At 45.3% G+C, this 26,993-nt stretch overlaps 1 protein-coding gene across 2 annotated transcripts in view; it reads right to left on the reverse strand.

Moving 5' to 3' along the window:
- Positions 1 to 26,993, reverse strand: part of LOC139403843 (fibrillin-1-like) — a 122,480-nt gene that overhangs the window by 33,493 nt on the left and 61,994 nt on the right. For both annotated transcript variants that reach the window (XM_071146995.1, XM_071146996.1), the window contains exons 31-42: positions 26,563 to 26,688; positions 24,774 to 24,899; positions 12,706 to 12,828; positions 11,927 to 12,049; positions 11,685 to 11,810; positions 10,115 to 10,237; positions 7,344 to 7,466; positions 7,084 to 7,251; positions 6,919 to 6,987; positions 5,610 to 5,735; positions 389 to 511; positions 1 to 11 (exon numbers count right to left, since the gene is read on the reverse strand). The exon at positions 1 to 11 is cut by the window's left edge and continues 148 nt beyond it. In XM_071146995.1, the coding sequence (XP_071003096.1) occupies positions 1 to 11; positions 389 to 511; positions 5,610 to 5,735; positions 6,919 to 6,987; positions 7,084 to 7,251; positions 7,344 to 7,466; positions 10,115 to 10,237; positions 11,685 to 11,810; positions 11,927 to 12,049; positions 12,706 to 12,828; positions 24,774 to 24,899; positions 26,563 to 26,688 (1,367 nt within the window). The remainder of the gene's footprint in view (positions 12 to 388; positions 512 to 5,609; positions 5,736 to 6,918; positions 6,988 to 7,083; positions 7,252 to 7,343; positions 7,467 to 10,114; positions 10,238 to 11,684; positions 11,811 to 11,926; positions 12,050 to 12,705; positions 12,829 to 24,773; positions 24,900 to 26,562; positions 26,689 to 26,993) is intronic.

The following is a 26,993-nucleotide window of genomic DNA, read 5'->3' on the forward strand; positions in this document are numbered from 1 at the left end:
CTTCCTCATGTCTACGGGTGGGAGGGGACAAACAGTCATTAGTCACATGGTGTTGTAGAAGCAACTAAAAAATATAGTTTATTATAGGTCCGTAATTAAAAACATACTGTGAGGTTTTGGTCAGAGACCTTCATCAGACATGGTGTTGTGATGACATAATGTTATAGAGAATAGATCTAACACATAACACGTCGGCATTGTAAATTCAGTCTGTTCTGAATTGACGTACCTGTATAGATAAAGGTTACATACAGTAAATCAAATAACTACAATTATTCTATCTTGCTGCCAGTCTGTTTCTGTTGTAGTCAGAAACCAACTGTATCCAGACCACACACACTGGTTATTGTTTAAGAGTGAGTAGTACAGTGTATTGTACTGTACTTACCCATACAGTTGTTTCCTCCATTGACCTGCATGTAGTCCACAGGGCAGATACAGGTGTAGTTTCCTATGGTGTTGTAACACTGGCCTGGTCCACAGATACCTGGACGCTCACACTCATTGACATCTACAGAGAGAGAGAGAGAGAGAGAGAGAGACAGAGAGAGAGACAGAGAGACAGAGAGAGAGAGAGAGAGAGAGAGAGAGAGAGAGAGAGAGAGAGAGAGAGAGAGAGAGAGAGAGAGAGAGAGAGAGAGAGAGAAAGAGAGAGAGAGAGAGGAAACAGTCTTGTTAAACACAGCTATATGATGTTTATCTTTATCTTTCATTCAATATGCACGCAACATTATGAATGTATAATAGAGCCAAGGTGAGGTAGATGTTGGTAGTCTACTCTGGGAGTTAGAGGGCTGCCAGTCAGAGCTGAGGTGGGGGTTGGTAGTCTACTCTGGGAGTTAGAGGGCTGCCAGTCAGAGCTGAGGTGGGGGTTGGTAGTCTACTCTGGGAGTTAGAGGGCTGCCAGTCAGAGCTGAGGTGGGGGTTGGTAGTCTACTCTGGGAGTTAGAGGTCTACCAGTCAGAGCTGAGGTGGGGGTTGGTAGTCTACTCTGGGAGTTAGAGTTCTACCAGTCAGAGCTGAGGTGGGGGTTGGTAGTCTACTCTGGGAGTTAGAGGGCTACCAGTCAGAGCTGAAGCTGGGAGTCTTGTACAGGTATTTACAGTATATGATAAAGTTGTTTTAGGTTCTGTCCGGCCATAGTCATTAGTAGCCTCGACTGCATCACTGTATTAGAACCATGTAGCCTGCCAGGCAGAGAGCACAGAGAACAGGCTGATATGAAGACACACATCACAGCTTTGTTCCCCTGGTCTGGACAACAAACACTCTCCAATTAAACAGCTATTAGACACAGGCTTTTTCCTATCTCTCCTTGTCTTCCCATACAAACACACACACACACACACTCACTCTCTCAATTCAAGGGGCTTTATTGGCATGGGAAACATGTGTTAACATTGCCAAAGCAAGTGAAGTAGATAATATACAAAAGTGAAATAAACAATAAAAATTAACAGTAAACATTACACATACAGAAGTTTCAAAACAATAAAGACATTACAAATGTCATATTACGTATATATACAAATGGTTGAGGGTACACAAGGAAAAATAAATAAGCATAAATATGGGTTGTATTTACAATGGTGTTTGTTCTTCACTGGTTGCCCTTTTCTTGTGGCAACAGGTCACAAATCTTGCTGCTGTGATGGCACAATGTGGAATTTCACCCAGTAGATATGGGAGTTTATCAAAATTGGGTTTGTTTTCGAATTCTGAGGGAAATATGTGTCTCTAATATGGTCATACATTAGACAGGAGGTTTGGAAGTGCAGCTCAGTTTCCACCTCATTTTGTGAGCAGTGTGCACATAGCCTGTCTTCTCTTGAGAGCCAGGTCTGCCTACGGCGGCCTTTCTCAATAGCAAGGCTATGCTCACTGAGTCTGTACATAGTCAAAGCTTTCCTTAAGTTTGGGTCAGTCACAGCTCTGACTTACAGCCCTCTAACTCCCAGAGTAGACTACCAACTCCCACCTCAGCTCTGACTGGTAGACCTCTAATTCTGCTCTGCATACATTATTTGGTGTTCTACGTTGTACACGTTGGATATTTTTGCTGAATTCTGTATGCAGAGTCTCAATTTGGTGTTTGTCCCATTTTGTGAAGTCTTGGTTGGTGAGCGGACCCCAGACCTCACAACCATAAAGGGCAATGGGCTCTATGACTGATTCAAGTATTTTTACCCAGATCCTAATTGGTATGTTGAATGTTATGTTCCTTTTGATGGCATAGAATGCCCTTCTTGCCTTGTCTCTCAGATCGTTCACAGCTTTGTGGAAGTTACCCGTGGCGTTGATGTTTAGGCTGAGGTATGTATAGTTTTTTGTGTGCTCTAGGGCAATGGTGTCTAGATGGAATTTGTATTTGTGGTCCTGGCGACTGGACCTTTTTTGGAACACCATTATTTTGGTCTTACTGAGATTTACTGTCAGGGCCCAGGTCTGGCAGAATCTGTGCAGAATATCTAGGTGCTGCTGTAGGCCCTCCTTGTTTGGTGACAGAAGCACCAGATCATCAGCAAACAGTAGACATTTGACTTCAGATTCTAGTAGGATGAGGCCGGGTGCTGTAGACTTTTCTAGTGCCCGTGCCAATTCATTAATATATACTGTATGTTGAAGAGGGTGGGGCTGAAGCTGCATCCCTGTCTCACCCCACGGCACTGTGGGAAGAAATTTGTGTGTTTTTTGCCCATTTTAACCGCACACTTGTTGTTTGTGTACATGGATTTTATAATGTCGTATGTTTTACCCCCAACACCACTTTCCATCAATTTGTATAGCAGACCCTCATGCCAAATTGAATCAAAGGCCTTTTTGAAATCAACAAAGCATGAGAAGACTTTGCCTTTGTTTTGGTTTGTTTGTTTGTCAATTAGGGTGTGCAGGGTGAATACATGGTCTGTTGTACGGTAATTTGGTAAAAAGCCATTTTGACATTTGCTCAGTACATTATTTTCATTGAGGAAATGTACGAGTCTGCTGTTAATGATAATGCAGAAGATTTTCCCAAGGTTACTGTTGATGCATATCCCACGGTAGTTATTGGGGTCAAATTTGTCTCCACTTTTGTGGATTGGGGTGATCAGTCCTTGGTTCCAAATATTGGGGAAGATGCCAGAGCTAAGGATGATGTTGAAGAGTTTTAGTATAGCCAATTGGAATTTGTTGTCTGTATATTTGATCATTTCATTAAGGATACCATCAACACCACAGGCCTTTTTGGGTTGGAGGGTTTTTATTTTGTCCTGTAGCTCATTCAAGGTAATTGGAGAATCCAGTGGGTTCTGGTAGTCTTTAATAGTTGATTCTAAGATTTGTATTTGTTCCTGTATATGTTTTTGCTCTTTATTCTTTGTTATAGAGCCAAAAAGATTGGAGAAGTGGTTTACCCATACATCTCCATTTTGGATAGATAATTCTTCATGTTGTTGTTTGTTCCTTCTTTTTCCGTAGTGTATTTCTGTATCGTATTAGTGATTCACCATAGTGAAGGCGTAGACTCTCTCTCTCTCCCTCTCAGGTCTGTGTTCAGTGGACTGAGTGTTCCCCCCTCGGGATAGATGTGGCCACATCAGAGGGGCCAGAACAGCCTTCCTTTGGTCACAGTTATAGACACACTGACTCATCAGAGCTCTGTTATTGTCCTGCAGTTAGGGACAGATGTTGACTGTGCCCCAAATAGCACCATATTCCCTATATAGTGCACTACTTTTGTCTAGAGCCCTATTAGCTCAGCCAAAAGTTGTACACTATACAGGGAATTTGGTGCCAAATGAGACACAGCCCAGAACTCTGCTATTGCCCTGTTGTTAGAACACTATGGACAGGTGATGTCACTTGTGTCCTGAGAACTAAACATTCTGTTATCCTGAGGTATGATGAGTGTTGTTAGGAGAGAGAGAGAGAGAGAGAGAGAGAGAGAGAGAGAGAGAGAGAGAGAGAGAGAAGAGAGAGAGAGAGAGAGAGAGAGAGAGAGAGACACAGAGAGAGACAGAGAGAGAGAGAGAGAGAGACAGAGAGAGAGAGAGACAGAGAGAGAGAGAGAGAGAGAGAGACAGGCAGAGAGAGAGAGAGATAGAGAGAGTGAGAGAGAGAGAGAGAGAGAGAGAGAGAGAGAGAGAGAGAGAGAGAGACAGAGAGAGAGAGAGGGAGAGAGACAGACAGACAGACAGACAGACAGACAGACAGACAGAGAGAGAGAGAGAGAGAGAGAGAGAGACAAAGAGACAGAGGGAAAGAGAGAAAGAGGTAGAGGGAGGGAGAGAGAGAGAGGAACACAGAGAGAGAGAGAGAAAGAGGGAGCAGGAGAGAGGGAGAGAGAGAGGAACACAGAGAAAGAAAGAGAGAAAGAGGGAGCAGGAGAGAGAGGGAGAGAGAGAGGAACACAGAGAAAGAAAGAGAGAAAGTGGGAGCAGGAGAGAGAGGGAGAGAGAGAGGAACACACAGAGAGAAAGAGAGAAAGAGGGAGCAGGAGAGAGGGAGAGAGAGAGGAACACACAGAGAGAAAGAGAGAAAGAGGGAGCAGGAGAGAGGGGGAGAGAGAGAGGAACACAGAGAAAGAAAGAGAGAAAGAGGGAGCAGGAGAGAGAGGGAGAGAGAGAGGAACACAGAGAAAGAAAGATAGAAAGAGGGAGCAGGAGAGAGAGGGAGAGAGAGAGGAACACAGAGAAAGAAAGAGAAAGAGGGAGCAGGAGACAGAGGGAGAGAGAGAGGAACACAGAGAGAGAAGGAGAGAAAGAGGGAGCAGGAGAGAGAGGGAGAGAGAGAGGAACACAGAGAAAGAAAGAGAGAAAGGGGGAGCAGGAGAGAGAGGGAGAGAGAGAGGAACACAGAGAGAGAAAGAGACAGAGTTACAGAGAGAAAGAGAGAAATAGGGAGCGGGAGAGAGATGGAGAGAGAGAGGAACACAGAGAGAGAAAGAGAGAAAGAGGGAGGGGAGAGAGAGGAACACAGCACACCTACATTACAGGACAACAAGGTTTAGTCATTTATTACTCTCTATTCTTCTCTTTTCTCTCTTTTCTCCTTCTGTCTTCCAAAAACACTCCTCACTGTCTGGACTCAATTTCCTGCCTGAGTGTGTATGATGATAGTGTGACGACCCTCCCACTCTGTCTGCCGTATTTTGTCTTTGTTCTTGTTTCCTTATTAGGATGCCGGTGGGCGGAGTTGAGAGGGTTGTCAGCTACATGGGAAACACCTGGGCCCAGGTGTCTCCCAGGATAAATAGACCTCTTCCACATTCATGGAGGAGACTCTCTCCATGCAGACATTTGTAGATTGTGTTGTGGTTCTTGGTGGCCTTTTTGTTTGTTTGCTTTGGCACCTTTCAACACCCTGCATTATCACATTCATGCATGCAAAACACTCACTTACAGTACTGATTACTGATTACACACATCATTGTATATTTTCCTTAGTTGCTTTAGTTAATAAATATATATTTTGTTACTCCTTATCTCCACGTTGTCTCCCTTTGTTACGGGCTTTGAGCCGGTTCGTGACAATAGTGTGTGAGTAGTGTATGTGTGTGTTAGTGTGTGTGTGAAAGTGTTTGCACGTGTGTGTCTATGAGGGCTATGAGTATGTGTGTGTGTCTATACCTTCACAGACTCTGTTCTCCTCGTTGAGTTGGAAGCCTTTGGGACATTCACACTGGAAGCTACCAAAGGTGTTGATGCAGTTTCCTCCTTGACACAGGCCTGGCAGCTCCTGGCACTCATTGATGTCTGAATGTAAATGAGAACACAGAGATAGGGGTTAGGTTGAACTAACCTTCCAGTGTGACAGTGATGGGGTTAGGGGTCAGAGGTTAGTTTGAACTAACCTTCCAGTATAACAGTGATGGGGTTAGAGGTCAGAGGTTAGGTTGAACTAACCTTCCAGTATAACAGTGATGGGGTTAGAGGTCAGAGGTTAGGTTGAACTAACCTTCCAGTATAACAGTAATAGGGTTAGAGGTCAGAGGTTAGGTTGAACTAAACTTCCAGTATAACAGTGATGGGGTTAGAGGTCAGAGGTTAGGTTGAACTAACCTTCCAGTATAACAGTGATGGGGTTAGAGGTCAGAGGTTAGGTTGAACTAACCTTCCAGTATAACAGTGATGGGGTTAGAGGTCAGAGGTTAGGTTGAACTAACCTTCCAGTATAACAGTGATGGGGTTAGAGGTCAGAGATTAGGTTGAACTAACCTTCCAGTATAACAGTGATGGGGTTAGAGGTCAGAGGTTAGGTTGAACTAACATTCCAGTATAACAGTGATGGGGTTAGAGGTCAGAGGTTAGGTTGAACTAACCTTCCAGTATAACAGTGATGGGGTTAGAGGTCAGAGGTTAGGTTGAACTAACCTTCCAGTATAACAGTAATGGGGTTAGAGGTCAGAGGTTAGGTTGAACTAACCTTCCAGTATAACAGTGATGGAGTTAGAGGTCAGAGGTTAGGTTGAACTAACCTTCCAGTATGACAGTGATGGGGTTAGAGGTCAGAGGTTAGGTTGAACTAACCTTCCAGTATAACAGTGATGGGGTTAGAGGTCAGAGGTTAGGTTGAACTAACCTTCGAGTATAACAGTGGTGGGGTTAGAGGTCAGAGGTTAAGTTGAACTAACCTTCCAGTATAACAGTAATGGGGTTAGAGGTCAGAGGTTAGGTTGAACTAACCTTCCAGTATAACAGTGATGGGGTTAGAGGTCAGAGGTTAGGTTGAACTAACCTTCCAGTATAACAGTGATGGGGTTAGAGGTCAGAGGTTAGGTTGAACTAAACTTCCAGTATAACAGTGATGGGGTTAGAGGTCAGAGGTTAGGTTGAACTAACCTTCCAGTATAACAGTGATGGGGTTAGAGGTTAGGTTGAACTAACCTTCCAGTATAACAGTGATGGGGTTAGAGGTCAGAGGTTAGGTTGAACTAACCTTCCAGTATAACAGTGATGGGGTTAGGTCTGAATCCCTCTCCTCCTGGACACAACGTCTTGTACTCCGCTGGAAGACAAATGATTTATTCCCTACATCACAACATTCAGGGATCTTTCCATGTAAGTATTGTGTTAGATGGGGTGATAGGTCAGACTGACTCACAGGAGTTGAGAGGGGGGCAGGATTCGCAGGGTGTTCCCCAGGCCTGCCCTAGAGAACAGCAGCATGAGGCTTTGGACACCGCCACACCTATCTCATTGGAACAGACCAAACTCTCAGACGCATCCCCCCGCATCCGCACGTCCAGATAGCAGTCACCAGAACGAGTGTCTGGGAAGGGACACACACATACTCAGTCATCTCCCATCAGAAGGACCCATACTGAAAGTGTGTGTGTGAGTGAGTCCAGAGCGATGTCTCACCTACACAGCCCACGCGGGTGGGGTTGAGTTCGAAGTCTTGAGGACAGTTACAGATGTAGCTACCTGGGGTGTTGACACACAGTCCACTGATACAGGTGGTCGGGTCAGCACACTCATTAATGTCTGATAGGAGAGGGGGGAGAGAGAGAGTGAGAGAGAGAGAGGGGGGGAGAGAGGGGTGGTGGATGGAGAGAGAGAGAGAGAGAGGGGTGGTGGATGGATGGAGAAAGAGAGAGAGGGGGGATGGATGGAGAGAAAGAGAGAGAAAGGGGGGTGGTGGATGGAGAGAGAGAGAGGGGGTGGATGGAGAGAGAGAGAGGGAGAGTGGGGTGGTGGATGGAGAGAGAGGGAGAGAGAGAGAGAGGGGGGGTGGATGGAGAGGGAGAGAGAGAGAGAGAGATAGAGAGAGAGAGAGAGAGAGAGAGAGAGAGAGAGAGAGAGAGAGGGGGGGGTGGTGGATGGAGAGAAGGAGAGAAAGAGAGAGAGAGAGAGAGAGAGAGAGACTGTCACAAATGCCTAAGTGTGTACGCTAGTGATGTGATGTGTGTGTGTGTGTGTGTGTGTGTGTGTATGTGTGGTATTAGGGAGTGGGTGTCAGTCCTCATCATTAATATGACTCCTTATACTGAGGGAGGAGAGGAATCATCCCTTTCTCCGTCCCTCCATCCCAGTGGAGAAGGGGATGAGTCTGATTGGGGTTAGGAAGGATGAGGGTTTGGTTGGGGGAGACTGGTCGTCTCTTCACAGTGTCCAGAGAACAGAGTGTCATGACAACACAGAAACTCAGGGACAGTCTTACTGACAGGCCATTTAGCCTTGTGTTAACCTTTTGTTCTTTGTTTTAGTGTCTATGGAGAAACACTTAGCATTGATACCAATGTAATGTGTAATTCTACTGGGCTTAATATTTTATTTTTTATTTTACCTTTATTTAACCAGGCAAGTCAGTTAAGAACAAATTCTTATTTTCAATGACGGCCTTGTCAGCTCGGGGGTTTGAACTTGCAACCTTCCGGTTACTAGTCCAACGCTCTAACCACTAGGCTACCCTGCCGCCCCAATAGACAGTACAGTGGAGCAAAAAAGTATTTAGTCAGCCACCAATTGTGCAAGTTCTCCCACTTAAAAAGATGAGAGAGGCCTGTAATTTAATCATAGGTACACTTCAACTATGACAGACAAAATGAGGGAAAAAAATTCAGAAAATCACATTGCAGCATTTTTAATGAATTGATTTGCAAATTATGGTGGAAAATAAGTATTTGGTCAATAACAAAAGTTTCTCTCAATACTTTGTTATATACCCTTTGTTGGCAATGACAGAGGTCAAACGTTTTCTGTAAGTCTTCACAAGATTTTCACACACTGTTGCTGGTATTTTGGCCCATTCCTCCATGCAGATCTCCTCTAGAGCAGTGATGTTTTGGGGCTGTTGCTGGGCAACACGGACTTTCAACTCCCTCCAAAGATTTTCTATGGGGTTGAGATCTGGAGACTGGCTAGGCCACTCCAGGACCTTGAAATGCTTCTTACGAAGTCACTCCTTTGTTGCCCGGGCAGTGTGTTTGGGATAATTGTCATGCTGAAAGACCCAGCCACATTTCATCTTCAATGCCCTTGCTGATGGAAGGAAGTTTTCACTCAAAATCTCACTATACATGGCCCCATTCATTCTTTCCTTTACACGGATCAGTCGTCCTGGTCCCTTTGCAGAAAAACAGCCCCAAAGCATGATGTTGCCACCCCCATGCTTCACAGTAGGCATGGTGTTCTTTGGATGCAACTCAGCATTCTTTGTCCTCCAAACACGACGAGTTGAGTTTTTACCAAAAAGTTATATTTTGGTTTCATCTGACCATATGACATTCTCCCAATCTTCTTCTGGATCATCCAAATGCTCTCTAGCAAACTTCAGACGGGCCTGGACACGTCTGGCACTGCAGGATTTGAGTCCCTAGCGGCGTAGTGTGTTTCTGATGGTAGGCTTTGTTACTTTGGTCCCAGCTCTCTGCAGGTCATTCACTAGGTCCCCCCGTGTGGTTCTGGGATTTTTGCTCACCGTTCTTGTGATCATTTTGACCCCACGGGGTGAGATCTTGCGTGGAGCCCCAGATCAAGGGATATTCTCAGTGGTCTTGTATGTCTTACATTTCCTAATAATTGCTCCCACAGTTGATTTCTTCAAACCAAGCTGCTTACCTATTGCAGGTTCAGTCTTCCCAGCCTGGTGCAGGTCTACAATTTTGTTTCTGGTGTCCTTTGACAGCTCTTTGGTCTTGGCCATAGTGGAGTTTGGAGTGTGACTGTTTGAGGTTGTGGACAGGTGTCTTTTATACGGATAACAAGTTCAAACAGGTGCCATGAATACAGGTAACGAGTGGAGGACAGAGGAGCCTCTTAAAGAAGAAGTTACAGGTCTGTGAGAGCCAGAAATCTTGCTTGTTTGTAGGTGACCAAATACTTATTTTCCACCATAATTTGCAAATAAATTCATTAAAAATCCTACAATGTGATTTTCTGGATTTATTTTCTAATTTTGTCTGTCATAGTTGAAGTGTACCTATGATGAACATTACAGGCGTCTCTCATCTTTTTAAGTGGGAGAACTTGCACAATTGGTGGCTGACTAAATACTTTTTTGCCCCACTGTATATATCCTGACCCATACAGGTTCTCTGAGGAGAGCTACACTGGGGTGACAGGGTGTGTTATCACACAGAGAAGACTGTGCTATGTGTGTCTGCCTATGTTAACAGGTGTGTGTGGTTTACCAGTGCAGTTGCCTCCGCTCCTGTCCAGCTCGTAGCCGATGCTACACTGACACCTGAACAGCCCCGGAATGTTCTGACACCTTCCATTCACACAGATATCGGCAAAGGTACACTCGTCTATGTCTGTGGGAGGGAGGGAGAGAGAGAGGGAGAAAGAGAGCGGTTAGAGAGGGAGTCCAGCTGGGAAGGATGAATGGTCCTGGGACGGAGTGTACCTTGACACACACACACACACACACACACACACACACACTCTAAGAGACAAACACACACTAAGGGACACACACACACACTAAGAGACACACACGCATACTAAGGGATACACACACACATGTACACACACACTCTAAGAGACACACACACACACGTACACACACACTCTAAGAGACAAACACACACTAAGGGATACACACGCACTAAGAGACACACACGCACACTAAGGGACACACACACACTAAGGGACACACACGCACACTAAGGGACACACACTAAGGGGGACACACACACTCTAAGGGACACACACACTAAGGGACACAAACATTAAGGGACACACACACACACTAAGGGACACACACACACTAAGGGACACACACACACACACTAAGGGACACACACACACACTAAGGGACACACACACACTAAGGGACACACACATTAAGTGACACACACACACACACTAAGGGACACACACATACTAAGGGACACACACACACACACACACACACACTAAGTGACACACACACACTCAGTGACACACACACACACTAAGTGACACACACACACACTAAGGGACACACACACACTAAGGGACACACACACACACTAAGGGACACACACACATTAAGGGACACACACACACACTAAGGGACACACACACACACTAAGGGACACACACACTAAGGGACACACACACACACTAAGGGACACACACACACACTAAGGGACACACACACTAAGGGACACACACACACACTAAGGGACACACACACACACTAAGGGACACACACACACACTAAGGGACACACACACTAAGGGACACACACACACTAAGGGACACACACACACACTAAGGGACACACACACACACTAAGGGACACACACACACACTAAGGGACACACACACACACTAAGGGACACACACACACACTAAGGGACACACACACACAAGGGACACACACACACACTAAGGGACACACACACACACTAAGGGACACACACACTAAGGGACACACACACACTAAGGGACACACACACACACTCATGCTGACAGAATACCAGTGTGCTGCAGTTAATTTGTTTAATTATTGGTTCGAGAAGTGTAAAGTTAAACATAAGGAGGCCAGTTTGAGCATGTATCTCATTCCAGCCCTGTGTTTTATTGGCAATAGAAACCTCTCCTTTCTCTTTAATAAAGCACAACTGTAAACTATATATAAACTATAAACATATCGACTATTCCAAAACAGCCTTCTTTAACAGCATGTAACTGTTAGACAGATAATATTGTGATTTAAATGTACACATGGCAGGAATAGACACAGTGTTGTTAGGGTGTCAGTAGCTGTCTTACCCTCGCAGGCCTTTCCGTCCGGGGTTGGGATGAAACCCATGTCACATTCACAACGGTAGCCTCCAGGAACATTCAGGCAGTTACCGCTCTCACAAAGGTTCACGTTATCTGCACACTCATCGCTGTCTGTACCAGAACACATAAACACATCATTACAAATCACTTCACTGAGAATAATAAGCAGGTACTGAGATCTACAGTCAAGTGAAATATTTGAACATGAGTCCGTGTGACCCTGTGACCTGAGCAGTAGAATCCGTCCCCAGAGAATCCGTCCTTGCAGTGGCAGCGGTATGATCCCATGGTGTTCAGACAGTCTGCGTTGTTGCTGCACATGTGGGTCCCGTTGGAACACTCATCCAGGTCTGAAACACACACAGATGGTTGATTATTGATGCTTGATAAACCATTCATAACGGGTAGTTAGTATTAGATGTAGCTGGGTTGATAGAACATCTAAAACTGGTACAGATAACTGAATATTGTTGTTAATAACAACAATCGTTTATAACTGGTATTCTGGTAGACATTTCTAAAACGTTTCAGATACAGTAGTTAATACCAAAGTTAGTGGTTATTGGTTACTACAAGTCATAAGTGGTCGTAGCTGGTCACAGCTGGTTATAGCTGGTCATAGCTGGTCAAAGCTGGTCATAGCTGGTTATAGCTGGTTATAGCTGGTCACAGCTGGTCATAGCTGGTTATAGCTGGTCATAGCTGGTTATAGCTGGTCACAGCTGGTTATAGCTGGTTATAGCTGGTCATAGCGGTTTATAGGTTGTTCCTACCTGTTCATGGCAGTTCATTGCTGTTCATAGCTGGTTATAGCTGGTCATAGTGATTTATAGGTTGTTCCTACCTGTTCCTCCCTGTTCATGGCAGTTCATTGCTGTTCATAGCTGGTTATAGCTGGTCATAGTGGTTTATAGGTTGTTCCTACCTGTTCCTCCCTGTTCATGGCAGTTCATTGCTGTTCATAGCTGGTTATAGCTGGTCATAGCTGGTCATAAGTTGTTCCTACCTGTGCATTTGATCCCGTCTCCAATCCATCCCGGAGCACAGCTACACTTGAAGCTACCAGCCGTGTTGGTACATGAGGCATGTCTGTCACAATTATGGGCCCCAATCTCACACTCATTAATATCTACAGAGAGAGAGAGATGAGAGTTAGTATGGAACTCACTTGTGAAAGGTTTACAAGTTGTTTGTGTTTGGTCGACTGATGTGTCGTGTGTTATTGTGTGGTTATTGTTAGGTTGATGTTTGGTTGACTGGTCGGTGTGTCCTGATTTATCTACTCAGAGACATACACTGAAGCCAGCCCACATCGGCCTCTGATGAAATCAATGATGAAATGAGAGAAATATACTGCTGCTACAGAACCACAAAATAACCCTCTCACTCAACTGCTCTCTATCTCTCTCTATCTCTCTCTATCTCTCTCTATCTCACTCAACTGCTCTCTATCTCACTCTATCTCACTCAACTGCTCTCTATCTCTCTCTATCTCTCTCTATCTCTCTCTATCTCTCTCTATCTCACTCAACTGCTCTCTATCTCACTCTATCTCACTCAACTGCTCTCTATCTCTCTCTATCTCTCTATCTCTCTCTATCTCTCTCTATCTCACTCTATCTCTCTCACTCAACTGCTCTCTATCTCTCTCTATCTCTCTCTCTCTCACTCAACTGCTCTCTATCTCTCTCTATCTCTCTCTCTCACTCAACTGCTCTCTATCTCTCTCTATCTCTCTCTATCTCTCTCTATCTCACTCAACTGCTCTCTATCTCTCTCTATCTCTCTCTATCTCACTCAACTGCTCTCTATCTCTATCTTTCTCTATCTCTCTCTATCTCTCTCTATCTCACTCAACTGCTCTCTATCTCTCTCTATCTCACTCTATCTCACTCTATCTCTCTCTATCTCACTCAACTGCTCTCTATCTCTCTCTATCTCTCTATCTCTCTCTATCTCACTCAACTGCTCTCTATCTCTCTCTATCTCTCTCAACTGCTCTCTCTCACTCTATCTCTCTCTATCTCTCTCTATCTCACTCGATCTCACTCTATCTCACTCAACTGCTCTCTATCTCTCTCTATCTCTCTCAACTGCTCTCTATCTCTCTCTATCTCACTCAACTGCTCTCTATCTCTCTCTATCTCTCTCAACTGCTCTCTATCTCTCTCTATCTCTCTCTATCTCTCTCTATCTCTCTCTATCTCTCTCAACTGCTCTCTATCTCTCTCTATCTCTCTCTATCTCTCTCTATCTCACTCTATCTCACTCTATCTCACTCAACTGCTCTCTATCTCTCTCTATCTCTCTCTATCTCTCTCAACTGCTCTCTATCTCTCTCTATCTCTCTCTATCTCTCTCTATCTCACTCTATCTCACTCTATCTCACTCAACTGCTCTCTATCTCTCTCTATCTCTCTCAACTGCTCTCTATCTCTCTCTATCTCTCTCTATCTCTCTCTATCTCACTCAACTGCTCTCTATCTCTCTCTATCTCTCTCTATCTCACTCAACTGCTCTCTATCTCTCTCTATCTCTCTCAACTGCTCTCTATCTCTCTCTATCTCTCTCTATCTCTCTCAACTGCTCTCTATCTCTCTCTATCTCACTCAACTGCTCTCTATCTCTCTCTATCTCTCTCAACTGCTCTCTATCTCTCTCTATCTCTCTCTATCTCTCTCTATCTCTCTCTATCTCTCTCAACTGCTCTCTATCTCTCTCTATCTCTCTCTATCTCTCTCTATCTCACTCTATCTCACTCTATCTCACTCAACTGCTCTCTATCTCTCTCTATCTCTCTCAACTGCTCTCTATCTCTCTCTATCTCTCTCTATCTCTCTCTATCTCACTCTATCTCACTCTATCTCACCCAACTGCTCTCTATCTCTCTCTATCTCTCTCAACTGCTCTCTATCTCTCTCTATCTCTCTCTATCTCTCTCTATCTCACTCAACTGCTCTCTATCTCTCTCTATCTCACTCTATCTCACTCAACTGCTCTCTATCTCTCTCTATCTCTCTCAACTGCTCTCTATCTCTCTCTATCTCTCTCTATCTCTCTCTATCTCACTCTATCTCACTCTATCTCACTCAACTGCTCTCTATCTCTCTCTATCTCTCTCAACTGCTCTCTATCCCTCTCTATCTCTCTCTATCTCTCTCTATCTCACTCAACTGCTCTCTATCTCTCTCTATCTCTCTCTATCTCACTCTATCTCACTCAACTGCTCTCTATCTCTCTCTATCTCTCTCTATCTCACTCAACTGCTCTCTATCTCACTCTATCTCTCTCTATCTCACTCTATCTCACTCTATCTCACTCAACTGCTCTCTATCTCTCTCTATCTCTCTCTATCTCTCTCTATCTCACTCTATCTCTCTCTATCTCTCTCTATCTCTCTCTATCTCACTCAACTGCTCTCTATCTCTCTCTATCTCTCTCTATCTCACTCTATCTCACTCAACTGCTCTCTATCTCTCTCTATCTCACTCAACTGCTCTCTATCTCTCTCTATCTCACTCAACTGCTCTCTATCTCTCTCTATCTCACTCAACTGCTCTCTATATCACTCAACTTCTCTCTATCTCTCTCTATCTCACTCTATCTCACTCAACTGCTCTCTATCTCTCTCTATCTCTCTCTATCTCACTCTATCTCACTCAACTGCTCTCTATCTCTCTCTATCTCTCTCTATCTCACTCTATCTCACTCAACTGCTCTCTATCTCTCTCTATCTCTCTCTATCTCTCTCTATCTCACTCTATCTCTCTCTATCTCTCTCTATCTCTCTCTATCTCTCTCTATCTCACTCTATCTCACTCAACTGCTCTCTATCTCTCTCTATCTCACTCAACTGCTCTCTATCTCTCTCTATCTCACTCAACTGCTCTCTATCTCTCTCTATCTCTCTCTATCTCTCTCTATCTCACTCAACTGCTCTCTATCTCTCTCTATCTCTCTCTATCTCTCTCTATCTCACTCTATCTCTCTCTATCTCACTCAACTGCTCTCTATCTCTCTCTATCTCTCTCTATCTCACTCTATCTCTCTCTATCTCACTCAACTGCTCTCTATCTCTCTCTATCTCTCTCTATCTCTCTCTATCTCACTCTATCTCTCTCTATCTCTCTATCTCACTCTATCTCACTCAACTGCTCTCTATCTCTCTCTATCTCACTCTATCTCTCTCTATCTCTCTCTATCTCACTCTATCTCTCTCTATCTCTCTCTATCTCACTCTATCTCACTCAACTGCTCTCTATCTCTCTCTATCTCTCTCTATCTCACTCTATCTCACTCAACTGCTCTCTATCTCTCTCTATCTCTCTCTATCTCACTCTATCTCACTCAACTGCTCTCTATCTCTCTCTATCTCTCTCTATCTCTCTCTATCTCACTCTATCTCTCTCTATCTCTCTCTATCTCTCTCTATCTCTCTCTATCTCACTCTATCTCACTCAACTGCTCTCTATCTCTCTCTATCTCACTCAACTGCTCTCTATCTCTCTCTATCTCACTCAACTGCTCTCTATCTCTCTCTATCTCTCTCTATCTCTCTCTATCTCACTCAACTGCTCTCTATCTCTCTCTATCTCTCTCTATCTCTCTCTATCTCACTCTATCTCTCTCTATCTCACTCAACTGCTCTCTATCTCTCTCTATCTCTCTCTATCTCACTCTATCTCTCTCTATCTCACTCAACTGCTCTCTATCTCTCTCTATCTCTCTCTATCTCTCTCTATCTCTCTCTATCTCTCTCTATCTCACTCTATCTCACTCTATCTCACTCAACTGCTCTCTATCTCTCTCTATCTCACTCTATCTCTCTCTATCTCTCTCTATCTCACTCTATCTCTCTCTATCTCTCTCTATCTCACTCTATCTCTCTCTATCTCTCTCTATCTCTCTCTATCTCTCTCTATCTCACTCTCATCCTCTCTCTCTTTTTCCTTCTGATTCAGTCTCTCTGGTCTGGTCTGGTTTAGTCCCTCTGGTCTGGTCTGGTTTAGTCCCTCTGGTCTGGTTCAGTCTTTGGTCTAGTTCAGTCTCTCTCTGGTCTGGTTCAGTCTCTCTGGTCTGGTTCAGTCTCTCTCTCTGGTCTGGTTCAGTCTCTCTCTCTCTGGTCTGGTTCAGTCTCTCTCTCTCTGGTCTGGTTCAGTCTCTCTGGTCTGGTTCAGTCTCTCTCTGGTCTTGTTCAGTCTCTCTGGTCTGGTTCAGTCTCTCTCTCTGGTCTGGTCTGGTTCAGTCTCTCTCTCTCTCTGGTCTAGTTCAGTCTCTCTCTGGTCTGGTTCAGTCTCTCTGGTCTGGTTCAGTCTCTCTCTCTGGTCTGGTCTGGTTCAGTCTCTCTGGTCTAGTTCAGTCTCTCTCTGGTCTGGTTCAGTCTCTCTCTCTCTCTGGTCTGGTTCAGTCTCTCTCTGGTCTGGTCTGGTTCAGTCTCTCTCTCTGGTCTGGTTCAGTCTCTCTCTCTGGTCTGGTCTGGTTCGGTCTCTCTCTCTCTCTGGTCTGGTTCAGTCTCTCTCTCTGGTCTGGTTCAGTCTCTCTCTCTGGTCTGGTTCAGTCTCTCTCTCTCTGGTCTGGTTCAGTCTCTCTTTCTCTGGTCTGGTTCAGTCTCTCTGGTCTGGTTCAGTCTCTCTCTGGTCTGGTTCAGTCTCTCTGGTCTGGTTCAGTCTCTCTCTCTGGTCTGGTCTGGTTCAGTCTCTCTCTCTTTCTGGCCTGGTTCAGTCTCTCTCTCTGGTCTAGTTCAGTCTCTCTCTGGTCTGGTTCAGTCTCTCTGGTCTGGTTCAGTCTCTCTCTCTGGTCTGGTCTGGTTCAGTCTCTCTCTCTCTGGTCTGGTCTGGTTCAGTCTCTCTCTCTCTGGTCTGGTTCAGTTTCTCTCTCTCTGGTCTGGTTCAGTGTCTCTCTCTGGTCTGGTTCAGTCTCTCTCTCTCTGGTCTGGTTCAGTCTCTCTCTCTGGTCTGGTCTGGTTCAGTCTCTCTCTCTGGTCTGGTCTGGTTCAGTTTCTCTCTCTGGTCTGGTCTGGTCTGGTTCAGTCTCTCTCTCTGGTCTGGTTCAGGCCTCTCTCTCTGGTCTGGTCTGGTTCAGTCTCTCTCTCTGGTCTGGTCTGGTTCAGTCTCTCTCTCTGGTCTGGTCTGGTTCAGTCTCCCTCTCTCTGGTCTGGTCTGGTTCAGTCTCTCTCTCTGGTCTGGTCTGGTTCAGTCTCTCTCTCTCTCTCTCTGGTCTGGTTCAGTCTCTCTCTCTGGTCTGGTCTGGTTCAGTCTCTCTCTCTGGTCTGGTTCAGTCTCTCTCTGGTTTGGTCTGGTTCGGTCTCTCTCTCTGGTCTGGTCTGGTTCAGTCTCTCTCTCTGGTCTGGTTCAGTCTCTCTCTCTGGTCTGGTCTGGTTCAGTTTCTCTCTCTCTGGTCTGGTCTGGTTCAGTCTCTCTCTCTGGTCTGGTCTGGTTCAGTCTCTCTCTCTGGTCTGGTTAAGTCTCTCTCTGGTCTGGTCTGGTTCAGTCTCTCTGGTCTGGTTCAGTCTCTCTCTCTGGTCTGGTTCAGTCTCTCTCTCTGGTCTGGTCTGGTTCAGTCTCTCTGTCTCTCTCTCTGGTCTGGTTCAGTCTCTCTCTCTCTGGTCTGGTCTGGTTCAGTCTCTCTCTCTGGTCTGGTTCAGTCTCTCTCTGGTTTGGTCTGGTTCGGTCTCTCTCTCTGGTCTGGTCTGGTTCAGTCTCTCTCTCTCTGGTCTGGTTCAGTCTCTCTCTCTGGTCTGGTCTGGTTCAGTCTCTCTCTCTCTGGTCTGGTCTGGTTCAGTCTCTCTCTCTGGTCTGGTCTGGTTCAGTCTCTCTCTCTGGTCTGGTTAAGTCTCTCTCTCTCTGGTCTGGTTCAGTCTCTCTGGTCTGGTTCAGTCTCTCTCTCTCTGGTCTGGGTTGGTTCAGTCTCTCTCTCTGGTCTGGTCTGGTTCAGTCTCTCTCTCTCTGGTCTGGTCTGGTTCAGTCTCTCTCTCTGGTCTGGTTCAGTCTCTCTCACTGGTCTGGTCTGGTCTGGTTCAGTCTCTCTCTGGTCTGGTCTGGTCTGGTTCAGTCTCTCTCTCTGGTCTGGTCTGGTTCAGTCTCTCTCTCTCTCTGTGTGTGTGTGTGTGTGTGTGTGTGTGTGTGTGTGTGTGTGTGTGTGTGTGTGTGTGTGTGTGTGAGTGAGTGAGTGAGTGAGTGAGTGAGTGAGTGAGTGAGTGAGTGAGTGTGTGTGTGTGTGTGTGTGTGTGTGTGTGGGGGGGGGGGGTTTGTGTGTGTGTGTGTGTGTGTGTGTGTGTGTGTGTGTGTGAGTGTGTGTGTGTATTTGTCCTATTTCATACATGTACAAGTGTGTATTCATTTGAATGTGTGAGTTGGAAATTTGTTATTTGCATATCCCAACTATCCCATAGACACCCTCGGAGAATGGGGTCAGAGCCAGGGTCTTCCATGATCAACGGAGACCATGGATCAATTAGGGTTAAGGGCCTTGCTCAGGGGCACATTGACAGGTTTTCCACCTTGTCGGCCTTTGTGTTTTTGTACCAGAAGTCATTTGAAACGTTAATGGATGGCATGTTTCTTGGTCCAGATGTCAGTTTGGAAAGTAAAAGGATTCTTATATAGCCCATGGTTATAGCGTGCCTGGGCTTAACTCTACTAATAAACATAAACTCCTTTCATTACAAACCCATTACAATTACATTACCAAGCATTACAAATACATCTCCCTCTCTCAAGATGGATTATTGCTCAGATTATTACCGCTCCATGTTAAAACAGAGCAGGGCATCCAGAAATGAGAAGGATTAATGAGAGCAGTTAAACTCTCTTTATCTGGTAAAAACAAAGCTTTTACCTCCATTTGTCCTACATGGTTTATCTGCTGGTCAACCACATGGACTAGTAGTAGTGTGAGCAGTGTATCAGACACCACGCAGTCACACATAGAACTACAAACTCCAGGGGCTGTGATTCACTTTCACAACCACACAGATTCATTCTGAACATCACCCACCCAGCCTCTATAACGCTGAGATTGGTCAGACATTGGTCGTATTCCAAGCCGACGATATTGTAGTCGTTGCCTTGCATCAATCAATGGTTGTGTGCCATGTCAGTGACTGTGCAGTCGGGCATCAGATTTCTACATCATGTGATGTGGTTCGCTGATATGTTAAATACCTATCCAGGCGCTGTGAGATTTGGCAGGGGTCTGCAAAGTAGTCTGCCTGGAACAACTCTTTATCTAGGTCACAGAGAGAAACTGCCTCTATAACGTAAAAACAAGCATCTGGAAAACTCTGACCCTCACAATACTTGGCCCACAGCCCAGTCCTGTTCAGAGCCCCAGCAAGATCCCAGATCTCTCTCGCTTTGCTTTCCCTCTCTCTCTCCATCTCTTTCTACTTCATCTAGGCAGTAATCAAGTCATTTAGCCATTGAGTATTTTCAATTAAAGAAAAGTACATATTGGTTTACAGTCTCCCTGGGGAGATGGTATATATTCCCCTTGTATACTAACTGTATACACTGTATATTCCCCCTGTATACTAACTGTACATTCCCTCTGTATACTAACTGTACATTCCCTCTGTATACTAACTGTACATTCCCCCTTGTATACTAACTGTATACTAACTGTATACTAACTGTATATTCCCCCTGTATACTAACTGTATACACTGTATATTCCCCCTGTATACTAACTGTACATTCCCTCTGTATACTAACTGTACATTCCCTCTGTATACTAACTGTACATTCCCCCTGTATACTAACTGTATACTAACTGTATACTAACTGTATATTCTCCCTGTATACTAACTGTACATTCTCCATGTATACTAACTCTACATTCCCCCTGTATACTAACTGTACATTCTCCCTGTATACTAACTCTACATTCCCCCTGTATACTAACTGTACATTCTCCCTGTATACTAACTCTACATTCCCCCTGTATACTAACTGTATACTAACTGTATATTCCCCCTGTATACTAACTGTATATTCCCCCTGTATACTAACTGTACATTCTCCCTGTATACTAACTGTATATTCCCCCTGTATACTAACTCTACATTCCCCCTGTATACTAACTGTACATTCTCCCTGTATACTAACTCTACATTCCCCCTGTATACTAACTGTATACTAACTGTATATTCCCCTGTATACTAATTGTATATTCCCCCTGTATACTAACTGTATACTAACTGTATACTAACTGTATACTAACTGTACATTCCCCCTGTATACTAACTGTATATTCCCCCTGTATACTAACTGTATACACTGTATATTCCCCCTGTATACTAACTGTACATTCCCCCTGTATACTAACTGTATATTCCCCCTGTATACTAACTGTACATTCCCCCTGTATACTAACTGTACATTCCCCCTGTATACTAACTGTATATTCCCCCTGTATACTAACTGTATATTCCCTCTGTATACTAACTGTATATTCCCCCTGTATACTAACTGTATATTCCCCCTGCATACTAACTGTATACTAACTGTATATTCCCTCTGTATACTAACTGTATATTCCCCCTGTATACTAACTGTATATTCCCCCTGTATACTAACTGTACATTCCCCCTGTATACTAACTGTATATTCCCCCTGTATACTAACTGTATACTAACTGTATATTCCCCCTGTATACTAACTGTATATTCCCCCTGTATACTAACTGTATATTCCCCCTGTATACTAACTGTATACACTGCATATTCCGCCTGTATACTAACTGTATATTCCCTCTGTATACTAACTGTATATTCCCCCTGTATACTAACTGTACATTCCCCCTGTATACTAACTGTATATGCCCCCTGTATACTAACTGTATACACTGTATATTCCCCCTGTATAGTAACTGTACATTCCCTCTGTATACTAACTGTATATTTAAGGTGCTGTCCTATAGAGTGATCAGTGTGAAGGTGGTGACAGCAGAGAGATGTGATTATAAGAGCTCCACTAGACTACAGATCTTTGAAGCCAGAGAGAGTAGTAAGCACACACATGTAAAACACTGACACTACACGCCAGAAATGTGGAAAATCCTGCAGTTAAAAATGTGAGATTTGTTTCATACTGTTGAATTTCAGGGTATAGCCTCTGGGCCAGTCGGGCTCACTTGGGGTGACACACACACACTGCCTTCATGTGCTAAGCAGTGTGGAATAGAGCAGAGAAATTATTCCTCTGGGACCACTGTTAGCAGCTGGCTCCAATGGCTCATCTCTCTCTCTCTCTCTCTCTCTCTCTCTCTCTCTCTCTCTCTCTCTCTCTCTCTCTCTCTCTCTCTCTCTCTCTCTCTCTCTCAAATCACAACCTATTCCCTGTGTAGTGCACTACTTTTCATCAGTGTCTTGTGTAGTGAAGTGCACTGCAAGAGGAATAGGGTGTCATTAGAGACTAATCTACCAGTATAGAGGAATAGGGTGTCATTAGAGACTAAGCTACCAGTATAGAGGAATAGGGTGTCATTAGAGACTAAGCTACCAGTATAGAGGAATAGGGTGTCATTCGAGACTAAGCTACCAGTATAGAGGAATAGGGTGTCATTAGAGACTAAGCTACCAGTATAGAGGAATAGGGTGTCATTAGAGACTAAGCTACCAGTATAGAGGAATAAGGTGTCATTAGAAACTAAGCTACCAGTATAGCCAGAATGCCTGTCAGGTTTACATAACATGCAGTTGAGAACCCTGTCTGAGAGAAATTACAGAACACTTCCATCACATTCCAAAGAGATGAATTCCAAACCTGTGAATCAGAGACGGCTGTTCGGCAATTCCAACCTTCTCAAAACAAGGAAAATATGAACATGTGTGTGTGTGCGTGTTCGGGTCTCCTCAGGGACTGTTTTGAGGTTAAGACAGATCTGTTTGTTTGTGTATGAGGGGAAACAATGAGAGAATGGTGACTCATACAGACATCACTGCACTATCCCAGAGAGACAGGAGACAGAGCGCTAGCTGGGACCATACTCACGTTGGTCTCACACACACACACACACACGCACACACACACACACACTCACACTCACACACACACACACTCACACTCACACTCACACTCACACTCACACTCACACACACACTCACACTCATACACACACTCACACACACACTCACACTCACACTCACACACACACTCACACTCACACACACACACACACACAGCATTTGGGCCCGTTGGAGCGCAGCTATAGCCCATAGAATCAACATCTGGGAGTGGAGAGGGCCAGCTAACACAGCCTGGGAGTCAACAATAACATCCAGGCCTGCATTTGTGTATGTGTGTATGTGTGTGTGTGTCCACCATATATTGTCAGCTAGCTAAAGTACTGTACACATCTTTCCATTGATCTGCTGGTTTGGTTCTCTTTTCCTCTGTCTCTATCCTGCTCTCAGCTCTCTCATATTTCTCCTGCTATCTCTCCTCTCCTCCCTCCTCCAGTTTATCTCTCCTCTCCTCCCTCCTCCAGTTTACCTCTCCTCCCCCCTCCTCAAGTCAACCTCTCCCCCCCTCTCCTCTCCTCCAGTCTACCTCTCCTCTCCTCCAGTCTACCTCTCCTCTCCTCCAGTCTACCTCTCCTCTCCTCCAGTCTACCTCTCTTCTCCTCCAGTCTACCTCTCTCCTCCAGTCTACCTCTCCTCTCCTCCCCCCTCCTCCAGTCTACCTCTCCTCTCCTCCCCTCTCCTCCAGTTTACCTCTCCTATCTTCCAGTCTACCTCTCCTCTCCTCTCCTCCAGTCTACCTCTCCTCTCCTCCCCTCTCCTCCAGTTTACCTCTCCTCTCCTCTAGTCTACCTCTCCTCTCCTCTCCTCCAGTCTACCTCTGCTCTCCTCCAGTCTACCTCTCCTCTCCTCTCCTCCAGTCTACCTCTCTCCTCCAGTCTACCTCTCCTCTCCCCCCCCTCCTCCAGTCTACCTCTCCTCTCCTCCAGTCTACCTCTCCTCTCCTCTAGTCTACCTCTCCTCTCCTCTCCTCCAGTCTACCTCTGCTCTCCTCCAGTCTACCTCTCCTCTCCTCCAGTCTACCTCTCCTCTCCTCTCCTCCAGTCTACCTCTCTCCTCCAGTCTACCTCTCCTCTCCTCCCCCCTCCTCCAGTCTACCTCTCCTCTCCTCCAGTCAACCTCTCCTCCTCCAGTCTACCTCTCCTCTCCTCCAGTCTACCTCTCCTCTCTTCCAGTCTACCTCTCTCCTCTAGTCTACCTCTCCTCTCCTCCCCCCTCCTCCAGTCTACCTCTCCTCTCCTCCAGTCAACCTCTCCTCTCCTCCAGTCTACCTCTCCTCTCTTCCAGTCTACCTCTCCTCTCCTCCATTCTACCTCTCCTCTCCTCCAGTCTACCTCTCCTCTCCTCCATTCTACCTTTCCTCCTCCCTCCTCCAGTCTACCTCTCCTTTCCTCCAGTCTACCTCTCCTCTCCTCCAGTCTACCTCTCCTCCTCCCTCCTCCAGTCTACCTCTCCTCTCTTCCAGTCTACCTCTCCTCTCCTCCAGTCTACCTCTCCTCCATTCTACTTCTCCTCCAGTCTACCTCTCCTCCTCCTCTCTTCCAGTCTACCTCTCCTCTCCTCCAGTCTACCTCTCCTCCATTCTACTTCTCCTCCAGTCTACCTCTCCTCCTCCTCTCTTCCAGTCTACCTCTCCTCTCCTCCAGTCTACCTCTCCTCCATTCTACTTCTCCTCCAGTCTACCTCTCCTCCTCCCTCCTCCAGTCTACCTCTCCTCTCTTCCAGTCTACCTCTCCTCTCCTCCAGTCTACCTCTCCTCCATTCTACTTCTCCTCTAGTCTACCTCTCCTCCTCCCTCCTCCAGTCCTCTCCTGTTCTCTGACTGCAGTATGTATGTGTGTTGGGTTGACTCCAGGTGATTAGGCTGACCCAAGCATCAGTAATGTTCAAGAGAAGCTAATGAAACAACAACAAAGGAACAAACAATCATCTAATCTGAGGCATACGTCTGACATCAGAGCATGGTGATCTCACCAAAGTGTGTGTGTGTGCACGTATCTGTCTTTGTGTGTGTGTGTGTGTGTGTGTGTGTGTGTGTGTGTGTGTGTGTGTACCTGTGCAGCCGGTAGTTCCCTTGCGTACGGAGTAGCCCTTATCACAATGGCAGATGAAGGATCCCTTGCTGTTCTCACAATTCCCACTCAGACAGATGTTAGGGTTCAGCTCACACTCATCCACATCTAGAGAGAGAGAGAGAGAGAGAGACAGAGAGAGAGAGAGAGAGAGAGAGAGAGAGAGAGAGAGAGAGAGAGAGAGAGAGAGAGAGAGAGAGAGAGAGAGAGAGAGAGAGAGAGAGAGAGAGAGAGAGAGAGAGAGAGAGAGAGGGAGAGAGATAGAGAGAGAGAGAGAGAGAGAGAGAGAGAGAGAGAGAGAGAGAGAGAGACAGAGAGAGAGAGAGAGAGAGAGAGAGAGAGAGAAAGAGAGGGAGAGAGAGAGAGAGAGTGAGAGAGACAGAGAGAGAGGGAGAGAGTGAGAGAGAGAGAGAGAGAGAGAGAGAGAGAGAGAGAGAGAGAGAGAGAGAGAGAGAGAGAGAGAGAGAGACAGAGAGAGAGAGAGCGAGAGAGAGAGAGAGAGAGATAGTGAGATAGTGAGAGAGACAGAGAGACAGAGAGAGAGTGAGAGATGATCAGTGAAAAGAGAGGTAGAAGCACAAGACATGGACCACGAAACATCCAATAGAAGATAGGACATATCCACTCAGTGTTTATTGTCCCATGTTTCTAACAGCCAGTAATGAGTGTGTAACGGATGTGAAATGGCTAGCTAGTTATCACTTGCTCTTAGACCTTAAAGTAGTGGTTCCCCTTGCTCTGCAAGGGCCGCGACTTTTGTGGCGCGATGGGTAACGATGCTTCGTGGGTGTCAGTTGTTGATGTGTGCAGAGGGTCCCTGGTTTGAGCCTGGGTATGGGCGAGGGGACTAAAGTTAGTCACTACTTGTATAACTACTTGTGTTACTAGCTATACTACAGATCTCCCTGAGACAGCACGGAGTGGGCAGACAAGTCCTTTCTCCTCAAACACACTTTCAGACCTAAAAATAAAACCTCCACAAAGAGGCTTTATTCTGACCAAAAAAGGACCCCTGCACTGCCCTGCACTGTGTGTAGACTTAAAGTGTGTGTGTGTGTTTACACTCAGTGAGAGCCCTACTCTAACATCAGTCTTGTCATATTCTTCATATTTTACTCAGTAAAAATCAAACGTCTGAATGCCAAGCATTCCTCCCTCATCTGACTGACACACAAAGTAATATTATTTTCATGAGTCATCTTGGACAACCTTTATGCTAATATTATATTGTCAGGATAAATCAATAGAAATGTTGTTGTAAAAAGAGAAATATCAGATTTATTGTGTTGCTGCCTGTTCCCCTGTGTGTCTGGAGGAACAGAGAACACTGGACATGTAAATTACAACTAACACTAACACTGAATACATGTCTCACCGTTCAAAACTAACAACAACACTGAATACATGTCTCACCATTCAAAACTAATAACAACACTGAATACATGTCTCACCGTTCAAAACTAATAACAACACTGAATACATGTCTCACCGTTCAAAACTAACAACAATACTGAATACATGTGATACTATGTATGTGAGAGTTTACCCACACAACTCTACTGGGGGCTGTTAGGTAGTTTTAGTTCTTGAAGCAGTGGTGTAGTCCCACTCCTTCCCTGTTGTTTTGTGTTGATTAGACAGCAACGTGAATGACTGAGGAGAGGGGAGGCTGTTCTAGAAGCGCTGAGGGTCAGATTGGAAGCCCACGCTCACAATGCTACATGTATTCTGGAGGCAGTGGCTTAGAGCGCTAGACAGGTAGGTTAGTTACCCAGACAGGTCTTCATATCTTCAGAAGACATGAATCCATCGAAGCAGAGACACTGGTACTCTCCTGGGATGTTGGTACACTGGCCTCCGTCACAGATGTCTGGACTGTCCTCACACTCATCAATGTCTGGAGGGAGACAGAATAACACATTCACTAGAACACTCACTAATCCAACAGACACACATATGTCTGTAAGGACAGAGAAGGACAGACACACATATGTCTGTAAGGACAGAGAAGGACAGACACACATATGTCTGTAAGGACAGAGAAGGACAGACACACATATGTCTTTAAGGACAGAAAAGGACAGATACACATATGTCTGTAAGGACAGAGAAGAACAGACACACATATGTCTGTAAGGACAAGAAGGACAGACACACATATGTCTTTAAGGACAGAGAAGGACAGACACACATATGTCTTTA

This window comes from Oncorhynchus clarkii, unplaced genomic scaffold, assembly GCF_045791955.1.
Source record: "Oncorhynchus clarkii lewisi isolate Uvic-CL-2024 unplaced genomic scaffold, UVic_Ocla_1.0 unplaced_contig_3709_pilon_pilon, whole genome shotgun sequence".
NCBI lineage: Eukaryota > Metazoa > Chordata > Actinopteri > Salmoniformes > Salmonidae > Oncorhynchus > Oncorhynchus clarkii.